General features: G+C 36.0%; 1 protein-coding gene across 21 annotated transcripts in view; it reads left to right on the top strand.

Annotated features, from left to right (window-relative positions):
• SYCP1 (synaptonemal complex protein 1) overlaps nucleotides 1-19,203 on the top strand; it is a 141,752-nt gene that overhangs the window by 1,312 nt on the left and 121,237 nt on the right. For 7 of the 21 annotated variants that reach the window (XR_010152649.1, XR_008548576.2, XR_008548577.2 and 4 more), the window contains exons 2-8: nucleotides 421-552; nucleotides 1,553-1,637; nucleotides 2,180-2,223; nucleotides 2,392-2,445; nucleotides 3,494-3,658; nucleotides 4,690-4,757; nucleotides 5,683-5,756. Coding sequence is in view for 15 of the 21 variants with exons in the window: in XM_063797839.1 (XP_063653909.1) it covers nucleotides 445-552; nucleotides 1,553-1,637; nucleotides 2,180-2,223; nucleotides 2,392-2,445; nucleotides 3,494-3,658; nucleotides 4,690-4,757; nucleotides 5,683-5,756 (598 nt within the window). In the remaining 6 variants the exon portion in view is untranslated. Of the gene's footprint in view, nucleotides 1-7; nucleotides 263-417; nucleotides 553-1,552; nucleotides 1,638-2,179; nucleotides 2,224-2,391; nucleotides 2,446-3,493; nucleotides 3,659-4,689; nucleotides 4,758-5,682; nucleotides 5,757-19,203 lie in introns of those variants that run through there. The other 14 variants (XR_010152646.1, XR_001708621.4, XM_054686033.2 and 11 more) reach the window with 6 other exon arrangements.

A 19,203-nucleotide genomic window follows, 5' to 3' on the forward strand; every position in this document is an offset into this window, starting at 1 on the left:
TGAGGGCAGGTGCCCCGAGTTCTTTTCCTGGGGACTGAGCCCAGAGCGGGGCGATGTTGTGCTACTGCACCTCCCCGCCGCAGCCCTCCGCTGTTTTCTTTTGGGTAGTGGTCCAGGAACTTAAGACAGTTCCTCCTGGCGATGTGATGGAATTTAATGGGACAGGAGAAGGGAATGGGCTTTCTTTTCAGGCCAGCGTGGCAGCGGGCGGTGGGGCGAAAGGGAGAAGGAAACGAGGGTTTATTCCGTTGCCCACTCCGCGGTAAGCGACGTTGTAGGGCTCCACTGTAGCGAGAGCCCCGTGGATTCCTTTTTTTTAGCCATTTAGTTTTGTAAACATCACTTTAAAGAATACATAGTGTATTCATGACACTCGGTGAAAAAAAACTTTCCTTCCCCTCCCGCCCCCCGGGGCAGTAGATATTTACAACCGTAACAGAGAAAATGGAAAAGCAAAAGCCCTTTGCATTGTTCGTACCACCGAGATTAAGCAGCAGTCAGGTGTCTGCGGTGAAACCTCAGACCCTGGGAGGCGATTCCACTTTCTTCAAGGTAAATTTCCATGTGACTCTTAATTGGACTCTTCTTAACTTTAGGGAAATGAAGAAAAGTGTACTTTCTTCCTGGTGGTGTTTTATAATTATTTCTTCTCAATAAATGGTCTCATTTACCCAAGAATTTTGAATCCCATTGCTTTAAATGAACAGTGAGCATTATTGTGTAGGCATCATTCATTTAAATAATGACTGCTGCCGTAGAACTCTGCATACATAGTGGAACCTGCTTATTTTAATTCTCCTTCTTTTAGTATTTGATTCGTGGCAACTTATAGGACAGATACTACGAGATAGTAGAATATGTTAGGAGAAAATTAGGAAAATTATCAAGAAAAATGAGGACTATTTGGACAAATGCCTATATATGAATAATAATTCGTGTTGTGACTGAGCTTCAGATTTGGCTCTGAGCTTCCTAGTGGATAGGGCAAAGAGGGAAATTCATTTATGTAATGGTGTTATCATTGGATAGGAGGAATTATACCAAGTTTCTCAGGTGAAACAGAGCTTTAAAAATTATTTAAAAAAATTTATCATGTGGATCCTTATATTGGAGATGCGATGACCCAATGAATATTTTACTTGTATATGCTGTAAAACACTTCTTGTGGCTGCTATAGGCAATAATATATTATTAAATGCTATTCAATAAAGACAATCTTTAATTCTATCAAGGGAAATCATAAACTGAAGAAAGCTACTAATATTGTTCTATACTGCTAGTTAGATTTACTATTATTCTTGAATACCTACAAAGCCATATATTGAGTAATTTATAGTTTAGCTTCATCTTACAAGTGGAAATATCTAATTAGAATTTTTTCTTAGTTTATATAGAAAAGGCATTTGATATTTTAAACACTGTATGTACATTAAAGGATTTGCAATTATAGTAACCTTTTTAAGCAGATGTATATTACATATGTATATATTACACTATTAGTATATCAGAGTGGTATGAAACAGAATATTTAAGAACTTCTTTGTGTCTCTAGAGTTTCAACAAATGTACTGAAGATGATTTTGAGTTTCCATTTGCAAAGACTAATCTCTCCAAAAATGGGGAAAACATTGATTCAGGTAGGAGCATGGAAAAGCAGTGTATCAGCTTATATAGAAACATTGTGTTACATACATCGATAGTTATTGAAAATGTAACATAAGTATTATATAAGTATAATTGACACAAAAGCTAGATATAATACTTAATATAAAAAATAAGGCTGGACACGGTGGCTAACACCTGTAATTCCAGCACTTTGGGAGGGAGGCTGATGGAGGGGGATCACTTGAGGCCAGGTGTTTGAGACCAGCCTGGGCAACATAAGGAGACCCTGTCTGTACAAAAAAAAAAAAAAAACCAACAAACAAACCCCACCACCCCCAAAACTAGCTGGACATGGTGGCATGCGCCTGCAGTCCCAGCTACTTGGGAGGCTAAGGTGGGAGGATCATTTGAGCCCTAGAGATGGAGGCTTTGAGGCTGCAGTGAGCCATGATGGGCCACTGCCCTCTAGTCTAGGCAACAGTGCCAGATGCCCTCTCTCAAAAAAAAAAGAAAAAAAAAAAGAAAGAGAAAAAGATGTTGGCATATTTAATACCTGTTGTCTTTTATCTTGCAGATCCTGCTTTACAAAAAGTTAATTTCTTGCCCATGCTTGAGCAGGTCAGTTAAGCATAGTACATGTAGATATAATCTGTTTAGGTAATGAACTGCTTATTTGAAGACGAAAAAAGTCTTTAGTTATTGCATTACTAGTCTTCTGTATTTAATTATTATTATTTAGAAGCTCTTATCAGAAGTATTTTCTTATAGAAACATCTATCTTTTTAGGTTGGTAGTTCTGACTGTCACTATCAGGAAGGACTAAAAGACTCTGATTTGGAGGTCAGAAGATTTCCCATTCATATTAAATTTCTTGTAATTGGAATATAACTTATTACCTATATGTATATTTCTTTTGAAGCTTCAAAAGGACTATTATTTGACTAACGTTTTAAGATATATCCTTTAAAACCTTTTTTTCTGCTTCTGTATTTTTTGGGTTATGAAAGTTCCATTTATGTAGAGGCAATTTAATTTTAAACCATAAAATCAAGAAGAGGGGAAACGAGTACTATACCTGAAAATATAGTATCAAGAGAGTATTTTACAAAATCAGCCTTTAATTAATAGACGAAATTGACTGGTTGACTGGTTTATTGTATAAGGAATTTGTAGGACATGCTACATACTTTTGATTTTAGTTATAAAAATATTTCTTATTTATGGCATATAGTGTCTTTAAAATGAAGAGAAATTCCATAGCCTGGTAAGGTACTGTATGTTTGTTGCTGTGATTATGGTATCACAGAATTTAAAATATATAGAACTTATTTATATATTTTTATAAGAAAAAGTTGTCAACCAGCAAAAATTGATGTGACTAAAAATCTCTGGTATTTACAATATAATGTGGATTTTAAAAAGGCAGGAAATCTATATAAAAATCAGACTTGATGAAAATTATATCTTGTCTTCACTTTTATTTTTCTTTTCATTATATTTTAAACTTCATGTCCTTTAGTGAATCTTCAAACTGTTTGTATAATCAAAGTGTTTCAAGACCATTGTTAAGATTTATAGATTTCTTATAGGGTGATTTATTTTAGCTTTTAACCAGCCAGATTCTGTCACTAACTAAAATATTTTTATGGAGCCATTTCATTTTATTCAGCAAGGTATAATTTAGTCAAGTGACCAATAACTTTAATGAAGTAGTTAATATTGCCTTAGTAGTTTAAAAGAGTTAATGTGGCTTTCAGTATGCTATTAGTGCTTAAATTGAGGAGACATTTGGTCTCAACTATTAGTATATGGATATTTTCAGTAGGCAGCTGTAGTTTGGTTATATTAGAATTTTGAACAATTAATTTTTGAAAACATATTTTAATAGAATTCAGAGAGATTGAGCAGAGTGTATTCAAAACTGTATAAGGAGGCTGAAAAGATAAAAAAATGGAAAGTAAGTACAGAAGCTGAACTGAGACAGAAAGAAAGTAAGTTGCAAGAAAACAGAAAGATAATTGAAGCACAGCGAAAAGCCATTCAGGAACTGCAAGTATGACACAATTTTGCATTGTAAACATAGTATAGTAAATCTAATCATAATACTGTTGAAAGTAGAGTATTAGTTGGGATAAATTGGATTGATCTTGTTTTTGTGATGAATATTTTAAGGATAATGCTTTTTAAAAGTTACATCAATACTGGATACATTTTAACTTTAAGAATGAGCATAGAGGACAAGTTGTATAATGCTTAATGCAAATGATTAGGGAAATAATAAATCACTTTATATAAAAATTGATTTAATGATTCTAATTTATTATAAAGAGTTTCAATTTTTATTCCTATTGATGTTTTATGTAAATATATTCTCTTAGATTACAATAGTTGTAGGTAACACTTTAAATTTGAAACTGTGTAACTTTATTTTTTTTATTTATTTTTGTGAGACATAGTCTTGCTCTGTCACCCAGGCTGGAGTGCAGTGGCACCATCTCAGCTCACTGCAACCTTCGCCTCCCTGGTTCAAGTGATTCTTCTGCCTCAGCCTGCCAAGTAGCTGGGACTGCAGGCTCGAGCCACCACGCCCAGCTAATTTTTATATTTTTAGTAGAGATGGGATGCCACCATATTTACCAGGCTGGTCTTGAACTCCTAGACCTCGTGACCCACCTGCCTCGGCCTCCCAAAGTGCTGGGATTACAGGCGTGAGCCACTGCTCTCGGCCGAAACTGTGTAACTTTATCTGTAGCATAAAGTGAAAAAAATGTTGAGAAAATGTGACATTGTATTAGGACAAAGAAAAAAACATTACTTCAAAAATATTTAGAGAAGATAATATTGCATTAAAATATTGTTGAATGTTTTTTGGAGATGATTTAGCCATCTTTATTTTAGATTGATGAAGGCCATATTCTTAAGGGAAATCATAAGCTATTACAAAAATGTTTCCTTTTTATGTGGAAAGAAAATAATTCTTTTAGACCATTGTGCATTAGTAAAGAAATACTGCTTAATGATTATATTCATGTTTATTTTTGCTAATAAGCAAAATGTGATGAACTGTTCTGTTTTATAAATTAGTTTGGTAATGAAAAAGTAAGTTTGAAATTAGAAGAAGGAATTCAAGAAAATAAAGATTTAATAAAAGAGTAAGTAGTAATTTAATGAATTTGTTCTTTTCACATTTTTTATTCCAAATTTACTACTAAAATAATTCTCAAAAACATATTGAGCACTTTCTATATGTTATATCATATGAATTTATAAGTAGAATTATATCTGAGTGCTCTGGAAAAAGGAAGATGTACATTCTTGTGTTTGGCAAACTGTGGTCACTGACTAATAACTTCACTTTTTAAAATGTCAGGCATCAGGAATAAACATTCCTTGGTGTCAAAAAAGATGCCTGATAATTCTGTATCTACAACTACCTATGTATGTTGTCTGTTTCACTGCTGTCTTGAGTACAGTACTTATAAAACAGGACTTAACTTAGTTCCAAGTTAATTCTTACTCAAATTCCTGTTTTTGAAAATCTAACAGTTTATTTCTACAGAAAAATGATAAGTTAGAAAATTAAGTCTAACTGCCATATGTGTTAGTAACTTCAAGATAGCCACAGGTCTCATCATTCACATAATGAATGCCTAATCAGAAAGTTACCTTATTTTGTGTTTTGAAGGTTAGACATATATTAATTTGTTAATGAATGGCCCAACCTATTCTCATTATTTTTCCTTAGGCAAATCTAGACCTGTTTACTGAAAGTTTATTGATAGCAACTTGGGTAGAAACTTGTTAAGGAGCTGTCACTTTTATTTGTTTATTTATTTTAGTGGCCAGTTACTAGAACTTTTACTTTTAAAGGGAAGCAATTACTAAATCATCTTTGCTAGTAGTACAGTCAACCCACTGTTTCTTCATATAGTCATTTATGAATAATGTGATATATGCCAAAGATTATAATATTTTAAAAATTTCTTAAAAATTGTAACAATATATTTCATAACTTATATATTGTGATTTTGCTTTGAGATCAGATTACACACAGGCAAACTCTTTCCTTTTTTTCAGGAATAATGCCACAAGGCATTTATGTAATCTACTCAAAGAAACCTGTGCTAGATCTGCAGAAAAGACAAAGAAATGTAAATATCTTTCTTGTTTTATGTGATTTTATCAATTTATTTTACTGGTAGAGGTGGAGAGGGAAAGAAATTGTCCTTTTAATTTTTGGAACCAATTTGATTTGAACAAATTGTATGTGCCTCAGACTATTTTTATATAAGTAATAAGGAGAATCACAGTTCTTTGACTTTTGAAAGCTCAAAATTTTTTGAAAGGTAATATATGTCAAAAGGTATATTCTTGATATTTATAGTTAATCCTGGTTTCAAGTAAGGTATGATTTTGAGACTAACCTCTGTCTGGAACAACTAGGAAATTCAATCGAGAATAAGATACATAGCCATGCTCGTAGTAGAAAATACCAGTAGAGGCTTTGCTAAAGCCATTGTATTTATGAATAGTGGTGCAATGTTCATTTTCAATCTAAATAGAATTCTCACATTTTTCCTAAAGAAAAATTCTTTTAAAATATTCTAATATGGTTGTGTTGTGTATGTGAAAGAACAGTTTAAAAATTTTAAAGCATGTTTTCATTTTTTTAAATTATAAAGTAGGATTTTTTTCCCATTTTGATGAAAAATAAAAGTGTGTGATTATAAAATATAATTCTTTATTTTTGCCATAATTTGACACTGGCTTTACTTTGTTTCTGCCAAGAATCCATTGGGAAATACTGTCTACCTGCTTTTTCAGGATATTCTCTATTTTTCTTAGCTAAAAATTTTAATTCGTATCATGCAGCTTACTACTTAACAGCTTGGGCTTAAGGATTAGATAGCCTGTGCTCAAATTTAGACTTTCAGTTTCTGTCCACCTAGGGAGCTTGAATAATTTGAGTAAATTATGTAGTCTCTCTGTCACTCTGTTTATTAATTAAATGCCTCTTAGTATTGTCCTGAGAATTAAATGTTAATAAATATGCTTAGAACAATGCAAAGTGCTCAATAAATGTTGGGTATTTTATTATTATTATTGTCGTTATTTCTAACATTGACTGTTAGGTTTTTTTATTCTTTTTTTTTTTTTTTTTTTTTTGAGATGTGGTTTCACTCTTGTTGCCCAACCTGGAGTGTAATGGTGTGATCTCGGCTCTCTGCAACCGCCGCCTCCTGGGTTCAGGCTATTCTCCTTCCTCAGCCTCGCGAGTAGCTGGGATTACAGGCATGTGCCACCACACCCAACTAATTTTTTGTATTTTTAGTAGAAAGGGGGTTTCACCATGTTAGCCAGGCTGGTCTCGACCTCCTGACCTCAGGTGATCCTCCCACCTCAGCCTCTCAAAATGCTGGGATTACAGGCGTGAGCCACTGCACCCGGCCAGGTTTTTTATTCTTAGTCCCTGCCTGTATTACCTTGCTTTTCAAAACTCTATGTATCTTCCAGAACGTACCATACCACTACCAGCTCCTCTACTATATCCTGTGTACTCAACATTCAAGATTAATTTTTCTGCCTAGATATAAAAAGTGGTGAAAAGTACAGTGATAGGGTAGAAGGATGGTACATTGGCTGTCTTGCAGAAAATAACTTGGGTTAGAGAGACAAGTCTGATAGTTCTTTTTTGTTCTTTTTTTTTTTTTTTTTTAGACGAAGTCTCACTCTGTGGCCAGGCTGGAGTGCAGTGGCACAATCTCGGCTCACTGCAACCTCCCGCCCCTAGGGTTCAAGTGATTCTCCTGCCTCAGCCTCCTGAGTAGCTGTGACTACAGGTGCCCGCCACCACGCCGGCTAATTTTTTGTATTTTTAGTAGAGATGGGATTTTACCATGTTGGCCAGGATGGTCTCGATCTCTTGACCACCTGCCTCGGCCTCCCAAAGTGCTGGGATTACAGGCGTGAGCCACTGCGCTGGGCGATAGTTCTTTCTTACATTTAGTTTTCAGCTAAGTTAGAAATCAGATGGTGAGGAAGGTTTAGAGAACCCAACATTTTTCAAGGTGGTCTCTTTAATAAACTAAAGTTGAGGTATGTCTTGATGTGACATGTAGAAAGTTTTTTCTTTAAAGTCTTGACACTTGCCTTATTGTTAGTGTAAACTCTATGCAGATTCTTGCCTTAAGTTGTTGACCAGTCTTTTTGTTATTGTGCTTTTTTCTTTCTTTTATTCATTCATTCAATATTTTTTTAGTGCCTGCTATGTCATGAAATCTTCTAGATGCTGATGAAAAACAGCAGTGAACAAAGTCTCTACTCTTACAAGAGTGTATATTCCATGGTGTATATGTGCCACATTTTCTTTATCCAGTCTGTCATTGATGGGCATTTGGGTTGGTTCCAAGTCTTTGCTGTTGTAAATAGTGCTGCAATAAACATACGTGTGCATGTGTCTTTATAGTAGAATGATTTATAATCCTTTGGGTATACACCAAGTAATGGGATTGCTGGGTCAAATGGTATTTCTGGTTCTATTTCCTTGAGAAATCACCACACTGTCTTCCACAATGGTTGAACTAATTTACACTCCCACCAACAGTGTAAAAGTGTTCCTAGGCCAGGCACAGGGGCTCACGCCCGTAGTCCCAGCACTTTGGGAGGCCGAAGCAGGCAGATCACGAGGTCAAGAGATCAAGACCAGCCTGGCCAACATGGTGAAACCCCATCTCTACTAAAATACAAAAAAATTAGCTGGGCGTGGTGGCACGCGCCTGTAGTCCCAGCTACTCAGGAGGTTGAGGCAGGGGAATCGCTTGAACCCGGGAGGCGGAGGTTGCAGTGAGCTGAGATCATGCCACTGCACTCCAGCCTGGCAACAGAGCAAGAGCCCGTCTCAAAAAAAAAAGTTCCTATTTCTCCACAGCCTCGCCAGCATCTGTTGTTTCCTGGCATTTTAATAATTGCCATTCTAACTGGCGTGAGATGATATCTCATTGTGGTCTGGATTTGCATTTCTCTAATGACCAGTGATGATGAGCTTTTTTTCACATGTTTGTTGGTGGCATAAATGTCTTCTTTTGAGAAGTGTCTGTTTATAGCCTTTGCCCACTTTTTGAATGGGTTTCTTTTTTTTTCTGTAAAAGAATGAGTTCATGTCCCTTGCAGGGACATGGATGAAGCTGGAAACCATCATTCTCAGCAAACTAATACAGGAACAGAAAACCAAACACCAAATGTTCTCACTCATAAGTGGGAGTTGAACAATGCGAACACATGGACACAGGGAGGGGAACATCACACACCGGGGCCTGTTGTGGGGTGGAGGGCAAGGGGAGGGAGAGCATTAGGACAAATACTTAATGCATGTGGGGCTTAAAACCTAGATGATGGGTTGATAGGTGCAGCAAACCACCATGGCACATGTATAGCTATGTAACAAAGCTACACATTCTGCACATGTATCCCAGAACTTAAAAAAAAAAAGAGTATACAGTCTAGTGAGGGGAGAGGATACAGATCATTAATGAATAAATAAAATATATGTTAGGTGATAACTGCTTAAGGAGAGAATATTTTGGGACAGGGTGATTGGGAAGTTTTTTCTGGTTAAGTGACATTGGGTAGAGACCTGAATAAGGGAGTGGGCCATCTATTTTAGGAAAGAATATTTCAGGCAGAGGAAGCAGTTAAGTGCAAAGTCCCTGAGATGAGAGCCTGTTCAATCTTTTCAGGTCACAATAATGAGGCCACTGTTCTGTATTTCTGACTCTGTATTTTTCATCTTTTTTCTCACTGTACTCCACTCAGGATACTTTTTTCTTTCTTTCTTTTCTTTTTTTGGTGGGGGTGGGGTGGTCTCACACTGTTGCCCAGGCTGGAGTGCAGTGGTTCCATCTTGGCTCACCATAACCCCCGCATCCCAAGCTCAAGCAATCTTCCTACCTCAGCTTCCCAAGTAGCTGGGACTACAGCTGCACACCACCAGGCCTGTCTAATTTTTGTATTTTTTTAGAGACAGGGTTTCGCCATGTTGCCCAGGATAGTCTCAAACTCCTGGGCTCAAGTGATCTTCCCACGTTGACCTCCCAAAATGTTGGGATTATAGGTGTCAGCCACTGCCCTGGCCCACATAATTTCTTCTAACCTCTCTTCCAGTTTACTGATTTTCTATTTAGTTAATTCTTGTCTGTTTTATTTTATTTTTATTTTATTATTATTATACTTTAAGTTTTAGGGTACATGTGCACAATGTGCAGGTTAGTTACATATGTATACATGTGCCATATTGGTGTGCTGCAGCCATTAACTCGTCATTTAGCATTAGGTATATCTCCTAATGCTATCTTGTCTGTTTTAAAATTTATCAGTTGGTGTCTTAATTTGTTATTGTATTTACTGGTTGAGTATTAGCTGGTTCTTTAAAAATTTGTAGTGTCACTTTCCAGAATTTTAAGTTCTTTGCTGACTTTTAAAAGCTCTACTTTTTATCTGTATGAACATAATAAGCATAGTTGTATCCAATAATGCCAATGTCTGCAATACCCTGGGGTCCATTTCTGTGATTTTTTTTGCCATAGATCCTAGTTTTATTGGTTATCTCATCAGCTATCTTAGATAATAATTAATAATTTGAGACTTAGAATGGTTAAATTTTCCTAGTTCATTGAATGTTCGGCAATTCTGGATTATATCCTGGATTATGTTGTGAGAATCTGAGTCCTCTTCAGATTTCCTAGAGAATGTTTATTTGTTTATTTTCTAACAGGCAGTCAGCTCACTTAGGTTTAGAATAGGTTCTGTCTTGCCTTTTCATTGTGGGTGTTCCAATATCAGTTCAATTTTCAATGCCTTTGCTGTGCTGCCCTGGGTCTATTTCATGTATGCTGTACTCAAGGATAGTTCTGGGACTTGGGTAGTGTTTTGTGCAGAGTCCAGTTTGCAAAGCTTTTGCCCCATGCATGTATAGCCTCTCCGATTATCAACATAACTCACCAGAGTGGCACGTTTGTTACAATTGATGAACCTACATAGGCACATCATAATTGTCCAAAGTTCATAGTTTACATTAGTGTTCACTCTTGGTGTTGTACACTCTATGGATTTGGACAAATATGTCTGCCATTATAGATAGTATAATACAGAATAGTTTCATTGCCCTAAAATTCTGTGTTCTGCCTGTTGATTCTCTACACCCTACCCCGGTAACCACTGATCTTTTAACTGTCTCCATAATTATGCCTTTTCCAGAATGTTATGTAGTTCGAATCCTACAGTACGTAGGCTTTTCAGATTGGCTTCTTTCACTTAGTAATATGCATTCAAGTTTCCTCCATGTCTTTTCATCACTTGATAGCTCATTTTTTAAGCACTGAATAATATTCCATTCATTGTTTGCACATACCACAGCTTATTTATCCATTCACCTACTAAAGGACATCTTGGTTGCTTCCAAGTTTTGGCAGTTATGAATAAAGCTGCTATAAATATCCATGTGCAGGCTTTTGTGTGGACATTTTAAACTCCTTTGAGTAAATACCAAGGAGCACAATTCCTGGATCACATGGTAAAAGTATGTTTAGTTTTGTAAGAAATTGCCAAACTGTCTTCCAAAGTGGGTGTACAATTTTTTATTTCCACCAGCAGTGAATGAGAGTTTCTGTTGTTCTATACTCTCACCAACATTTGGTGTTGTCAAAGTTCTGGATTTTGGCCATTCGAATAGGGGTATGTATTGATATCTCTTTGTTGTTCTAAATTGCATTTCTCTGATGACATATGATGGGAATCTTTTCATGTGATTATTTGCCATCTGTATGTCTCCTTTGGTAAGGTGTCTGTTAAGGTCTTTGTCCCATTTTTTAATCAGGTTGCATGTTTTCTTATTGTTGAGTTTTAATCAACAATAAGAAAAAAGACTTAACAATTTTGAGTCTTTGTATATTATAGAAAACAGTCCTTTATCAGATGTTTCTTTTGCAGACATTTTCTCCCAGTCTGCGGCTTGTATTCTCATTCTCTTGACATTATCTTTTGGAGAGCAGAAGTTTTTAATTTTAATGAAGTCCAGCTCATTAATTATTTCTTTCATGGATTGTATCTAAAAAAAAAAGTCATCGTGATACCCAAGATCATCCAGGTTTTCTCCTATTTATCTTGGAGTTTTATGGTTTGTATTTTACATTTAGGTCTATGATACATTTTGAGTTAATTTTTGTTAAGGGTGTAAGATCTGTGTCCAGATTCTTTTTTTTTTTTTTGCATGTAGATGTCCACTTGTTTCAGCATCATTTGTTGAAAAGACCATCTTTTCTCTATTTTATAGCTGTTACTCCTTTGTCAAATATCAGTTGACTATATTTGTTTGGGTCTATTTGTTACTCCTTTGACAAAGATCAGTTGACTATATATATTGGGTCTATTTCTGGACTCTCTATTTTGTTCCCTTGATTTCTTTGTCCTTTTCCCCCACAAATCCCTCACTATGTTGATTCCTGTAGCTTTATAGTAAGTCTTGAATTTGAATAGTATCAGTTCTCCAACTTTGTTCTTCTCCTTTAATATCGTGTTTGCTCTTCTGAGTCTTTTGCCTCACCATATAAACTTTAGAATCAGTTTGTAGATATCCACAATATAACTTGCTGAGATTTTTATTGGGATTGCATTGAATCTGTAGATCAAGTTGGGAAGGATTGACATCTTGACAATATTGAATCTTCCTATCCATGATCATGGAATCTTTCTCTATTGATTTAATTATTATTTGATTGTTTTCATCAAAATTATATAGTTTTCCTCATATAGATCTTGCACGTTTTGTTAGATTTGTACCTAAGTATTTCATTTTTTTTGTATACTAATGTAAATGGTATTGTGTTTTCAATTTCAAATTCCACTTATTCATTGCTGGTGTATAGGAAAATGATTGACGTTTGTATAGTATATTAATCTTGTATCATGCAACCTTGCTGTAATTGCTTATTAGTTCCAGGATTTTTTTTGTTAATTCTTTCAAATTCTCTGTATAGACAGTTATGTTATCTGTGAATAAAGTAGTTTTTATTTCTTTTTTCTCAATCTGATTCCATTTGTTTCCTTTTTTTGTTTTATTGTATTAATTAAAACTTTAAGTACAATGTTGAAAAAGAATGGTGAGAGGGGACATCCTTGCCTTGTTCCTGATCTTAGTGGGAAAGCTTCTAGTTTCTCACCATTAAGTATGATATTAGCTATAGGTTTCTGTAGATATTCTTTACTAGGTTGAGCAAGTTCCCTTCTATTCCTAGTTTACTAAGAGTTTTTATCATGAATGGGTGTTGGATTTTGTCAAATAATTTTTCGATATCTATTGATACGATCTTGTAATTTTTTAGCCTGTTATGTGATGGATTACAATAATTGATTTAAAATGCTGAGCCAGCCTTGCACACCTTGACTGCATCCCATTTGGTTGTGTTGTATAATTCTTTTTATACTTTTTTTTTTTTTTTTGAGACAGGATCTTGCTCTGTCACCCAGGCTGGAGTGCAGTGGCTATTCACAGGCATGATCATAACTCACTATAGCCTTGAACTCCTGGGCTCAAGTGATCCTCCTGCCTCAGCCTCCTCGGTGGCTGAGACTATAGGTGTGTGCCACTGCACCCAGATAATTTTTAAAATTTCTTTTTAGAGATGGGATCTTGCTATGTTGCCCAGGCTAGTCTCAAACTTTTGGCCTCAAGCAATCCTTTCACTTCAGTCTCCTGAGTAGCTGGAATTGGGATTATAGGTGTGGGCCACTGTGTCAGGCTCCTTTTATATATTGTTGGATTTGATTTGCTAATGTTTTGTTGAGTATTTTTGCATCTATGTTCATGAGAGATATTTGTCTGTAATTTTCTTATAATGTCTTTGTCTGGTTTTGGTATTAGGGTACTGCTGGCATCATAGAATGAGTTAGAAAATATTCCCTCTGCTTCTATCTTCTGAAAGAGATAGTAGAGAATTGGTATAGTTTCTTCCTTAAATGTTTGTAGAATTCACCAGTGAAGCTGGCAGGCCTGGTGCTTTCTGTTCTGGAGGGTTATTAATTATTGACTTAATTTCTTTAATAGATATAGGCTTATTCAGATTGCCTGCTTTTAATTCTGTGAGTTTTGGCAGTTGTGTCTTTTGACAGTTGGTCCATTCCATTTAGGTTAGCAAATCTGTGGGCATAGAATTGTTCGTAATATTTCTTCATTTTAACATCCATGAGGTTTGTAGTGATGTCTCCTTTTTCATTTATGGATTAGTAATTTGAATCCTCTCTCTCTTTTTCTTAGCCTGGCTAAAATTTATTGATTTTATTGATCTTTTCAAATAACCAGCTTTTGGTTTCATTGATTTTTTAAAATATTGATTTTCTGTTTCCACTTTCATGGTTTTTACTCTAATTTTTATTACTTCTTTTCTCCTTCTTACTTTGGATTTAATTTGCTCTTCTCTTTCTAGTTGCCTACAGTGGAAACTTAGATGATTGATTTCAGATTGTCGTTTCCAATTTGTGCATTCAATGCTATAAATTTCCCTCTCAGTTTTTCCTGTATCGCACAGATTTTGATAATATGTGTTTTAATTTTCATTTAGTTCAAAATATTTTTGAATTTCTCTTGAGATTTCTTCTTTGACTCAGGTGGTATTTAGAAGTGTCTTGGTTAATCTCCAGGCATTTTGTGATTTTCCAGCTATCTTTCTATTATTTATTTCTGGTTTAATTCCATTGTGATCTGAGAGCAGATACTGTACAATTTATAATCTTTTAAATTTGTTAAGGTGTGTCTTATGGCCCAGAATATGGTCTATCTTGATGAATATTCCATGTGAGCTTCAGAAGACTATGCATTCTGTTATTGTTGGATTAAGCAGTCTGTAAATGTCAAGGTGATTGATGGTTTTATTGAATCCAACTACAGGTTAAGCAGCCCTAATCCAAAAATCCCAAATCTAAAATACTCCAAAATCCAATTGAGTGCCAAAATGATGCTCAAAGGAAATGTTCATTGGAGCATTTCAGATTTTGGATTTTCAGATTGGGGATGCTCAACTGGTAAACACAATGCAAATATTCCAAAATCTAAAAAGAAATCTGAAATCTGATATATTAATTGTCCTGGTCCCAAACATTTTGGATAAGGGACACTCAATATACATGTCTTACTGATTTTCTGCCTGCTGGGTCTGTCCATTTCTGATAGAGATGTTGAAATCTTCAACTATAATAGTGGATTAATTTATTTCTCTTTGCGGTTCTACCAGTTTTTGCTTCACGTATTTTGACACCATATTATTAGGCCTATACATGTTAAAAATTGTTATATCTCCTTGGAGAAATGACCCAAAAGCATTTTATTTTTATTTATTTATTTATTTTTTGAGACAGGGTCTTGGTCTGTTAACCCAGACTGCAGTGCAATGATGTGATCATAGTTCACTGCAGCCTTGAAATCCTGGGCTCAAGCGATCTTCTTACCTCAGCCTCTTGAGTAGTGGGGACTATAGGTGTGTACCACCACTCCTGGCTAATTTTTCTATTTTTTGTAGAGAAGGGGTTTGCTACGTTGCCTAGGGTGGTCTCGAACTCTTGGGCTCAAGTGATCCTCCATCCTCAGCCTCTCAAAGTACTGGGATTACAGGCATGAGCCACTGTGCCCAGCTCTAAAAGCATTTTGAAATGGCCCTCTTTATATCTGACAACTTTCCTTGCTTTGAAGTTGGCTGTGTCTGAAATTAATATAGCTACTCTTTTTATATGATTATTTGCCATCCGTATGTCTCCTTTTGTAAGGTGTCTGTTAAGGTCTTTGGCCCATTTTTTAATCAAGTTGCTTGTTTTCTTAATGTTGAATTTTAATCAACAATAAGAGAAAAGACTTAATAATATTTGAGTCTTTGTATATTATAGATAACAGTCCTTTATCAGATGTTTCTTTTGCAGACATTTTCTCCCAGTCTGTGGCTTGTATTCTCATTCTCTTGACATTCTCTTTTGTAGAGTAGAAGTTTTTAATTTTCTTTTGATTAGTGTTAACATGCTTTCTTGTGATTAGTGTTAATATGGTGTATCTTTATCCATTTACTTTTATTCTAGATGTGATTTTACATTTAAAGTGAGTTTCTTATAGACAGCATGTAGTTGGGTATTGTTTTTTGATCCACTCTGACAATCTCTTAGTTGGTCATTTAGACTATTGTCATTCAAAGTGATTATTGATATAGTTGGATTATTATCTACCACATTTATTACTGTTTTTCTATTTGTTGTCCTGTTCTTTGTTCCTATTTTTGACTTTTACTCTTTTTATGCTATTTGTGGTTTTAATTGAGCATTTTATGTGATTCCATTTTCTCTCCTTTCTTAGAATATTAGTTATACTTCTATTTTTAATTTTTAAAGTGATTTCACTAGAGTTTGCAATATATATTTACAGTAATCCAAGTCGACTTTCAAATAAACCTCTACTGCTTCAAGGTTACAATGAGTACCTTATAATTCTTTCCTCCCATCTTTTTTTTTTCTTTTTTTTTTTTGGATACAGAGTCTTGTTTTATTGCCCAGATTGGAGTGCAGTGGTGCCATCTCGGTTCACCACAACCTCCACCTTCCGGGGTCAAGTGATTCTCGTGCTTCAGCCTCCTGAGTAGCTGAGATTACAGGTGCCCACCACCAAGCCCAGCTAATTTTTGTATTTTCAGTAGTGACGGGGTTTTGTCATGTTGGCCAGGCTGGTCTTGAACTCTTGACCTCAAGTGATTCACCCTCCTCCACCTCCCAAAGTGCTGAGATTATGGGCTTGAGCCACCAGGCCCGGCTGGCCTCCTCCCGTCTTTTGTATCATTGCTGTCATTAATTTCTTTTATATAAAGCATAAATAAGCATTTATAATCTAATACATTGTTGCTATTTTTTTATTTGTTTGTTTTTTGTTTTTTGAGGCAGAGTCTCATTCTGTTGCCCAGGCTGGAGTGCAGTGGCATGATCCTGGCTCACTGCAACCTCCGCCTCCTGGGTTCAAGTGATTCTCCTGCCTCAGCCTCCCGAGTAGCTGGTATTACAGGCATGTGCCAATTTTTTTATGTTTAGTAATATGCTAATTTTTGTATGTTTAGTAGAGATGGATTTTCGCCATGTTGGCCAGACTGGTCTTGAACTCCTGACCTCAAGTGATCCAACTGCCTTGGCCTCCCAAAGTGCTGGGATTACAGGTGTGAGCCACTGCGCCTGGCCCATTATTGGTATTACTATTTTTGACAAACTTATATGTTAGATCAATTAAGAATGAGAAAAATAAAAGTTATTTAGCCTTCACTTATTTCTGTGTTGATGCTCTTTTTTTTCTTTCTTTTTCTTTTTTCTTTTGGCAGAGATGGGGTCTTGCTATGTTATCCGGGCTGGTTTTGAACTTCTGGCCTCAAGTGATCCTCCCACTTGGGCCTCCCAAAGCACTGGGATTACAGGTGTGAGCCACTGAGACCAGCTGTTGCTCTTTTTTTTCTTTATAGAGATCTGAATTTCTTACATAAATCATTTTCTTTCTCTTTAAATAATTTCTTTTAACATTTCTTGGAAGGCAGGTCTGCTGGCAACACATTCTGTCAACTTTTGTCAAAGAAAGTATTTATTTCTTCACTTTTGAAGGATAGTTTCTCAAATTACAGAATTCTGTGTTGCTGGTTTTTTCTCTCAGCATTTTAAATATTTTACTCCATTCTATTCTTGCCTGTGTGGTTTCTGAGGAGGAGTCAGATAGAATCTTTCTTTTTGCTCCTCTGTAGGTAAAATGTTTTTTTTCCTCTAGCTTTATCTTTGATTTTTTGTAGTTTGAATGTAATATGCATAGGTGTAGTGTTTTTGGCATTTATCCTGCTTTCTGTTCTCTGAGCTTTCTGGATCTGTGACTTGGTGTCTGAAATTAATTTAGGGAAAATTCTCAGTCATTATTGTTACAAATTTTTTTTATGTTCCTTTTTCTCTTTCTTCTCCTTCTGGTATTCCCATTATACTTTTTGTAGTTGTCTCACAGTTCTTGGATATTCTGTTCTGTTCTTTCTAGTCTTTTTTCTCTTTGCCTTTCAGTTTTTGAGGTTTCTGTTGAAATATCTTCAACTTCAAAGATTACTTTCCTCAGCTGTGTCTAGTCTACTAATAAGCCCCTCATTTCTTCGTTTTATTTTGTTTAGAGACAGCGTCTTTCTATGTTGTCTAGGCTGGTCTCCAACTCCTGGCCTCAAGTAATCATCTTGCTTGAGCCTTCTGAGTGGCTGGGATTATGGGAATGAGCCCCCACACCCACAAGCCCTTCATTTCTGTTACAGTGGTTTTGATATGTAGCATTTTTGTTTTGAGTCATTCTTAGAATTTTCACCGATCTCTTTAAATTGCTTATCTATTCTTGCGTGATGTCTACTTTATGTACTAGAGCCCTTAGTATATCAATCATAGTTGTTCTAAATTACTGGTCTGGGATAATTCTGACATCCTTAACTGTATCAGAGTCTGGTTCTGATGCTTGTCTTGTCTTGTCAAAGTGTATTTTTTGCTTTTAGTATGCTTGTATTTTTATTGTTTTGGATAGCTATATATGATGTACTGGGTAAAGGAATTGTTGTAATGTGCTGGTAAAGTATAGGGGGAGGAGTGTTCTATAGACCTATGGTTAGGTCTCAGTTTTTTAGCAAATTTTTGCCTCCAGATAATGAACTTCATAAATACTCCTCAGCCCTTGCATCCCTCTCCTCCTTAGATGGGACAAGGTGGTAGAGTGGGCTGCAGTTGGGAATTTACCATTTTCCATCTGGATGGCTAGAGGGGGATGGAGTTGGATATTTTCCTTACTTCACATGGAAGGCTAGAGCTGTCTGGAATTGGGTATTTCCCTTCCCCCAGGTTAGTTAGGCTCTGACAAATTCCCAGCAGATTTTGCTCTCCCAAAGGAGACCTTGTTAAGAACGGGACATATTGGTATAGTTCAAAACGGCTTTTCCTGTTAGAAGCACAAGGGGATGTTTTTCCTATGTTCATTGTGAGAAACCTGGTAGAGCTCCAGAAGGTTAAACTCACAAGAATCTGGGGCCTCTCTGATGACTGGGTCTCCACAGAGGTTTTTTTATTTTTATTTTTTGAGATAGAGTCTCACTCTGTCGCCCAGCTCACTGCAACCTCTGCCTTCTGGGTTCAAGCGATTCTCATGTCTCAGCCTTCTGAGTAGCTGGGACTATAGGCATATGGTACTATGCTTGGAGAATTTTTGTATTTTTAGTAGAGATGGGGTTTTACCACATTGGCCAGGGTGGTCTTGAACTCCTGGCATCAAGCAACCTGCCAACCTCTGCCTCCCAAAGTGCTAGGATTACAGGCGTGAGCCAACACACCCAGCCTCCACATAGTGTATCTCTCAGATTTGTTTACACTGAATTTCCAGCAATGTGTCAATTATAGTTCAGGTTTTCTTTCCCTGACTCTGGTTCCCACAGAGTTTTCTGCTTATGGGTTTCTGCCCTGCTAAGTTGTAATTCTCTCTGTGTTTGCCTGTCTCTCCAATTTTGGGGTAGTAGTTTGCCCTGCGACTTTACTTCT

This window comes from Pan troglodytes, chromosome 1 (assembly GCF_028858775.2).
Source record: "Pan troglodytes isolate AG18354 chromosome 1, NHGRI_mPanTro3-v2.0_pri, whole genome shotgun sequence".
Classification (NCBI taxonomy): Eukaryota; Metazoa; Chordata; class Mammalia; order Primates; family Hominidae; genus Pan; species Pan troglodytes.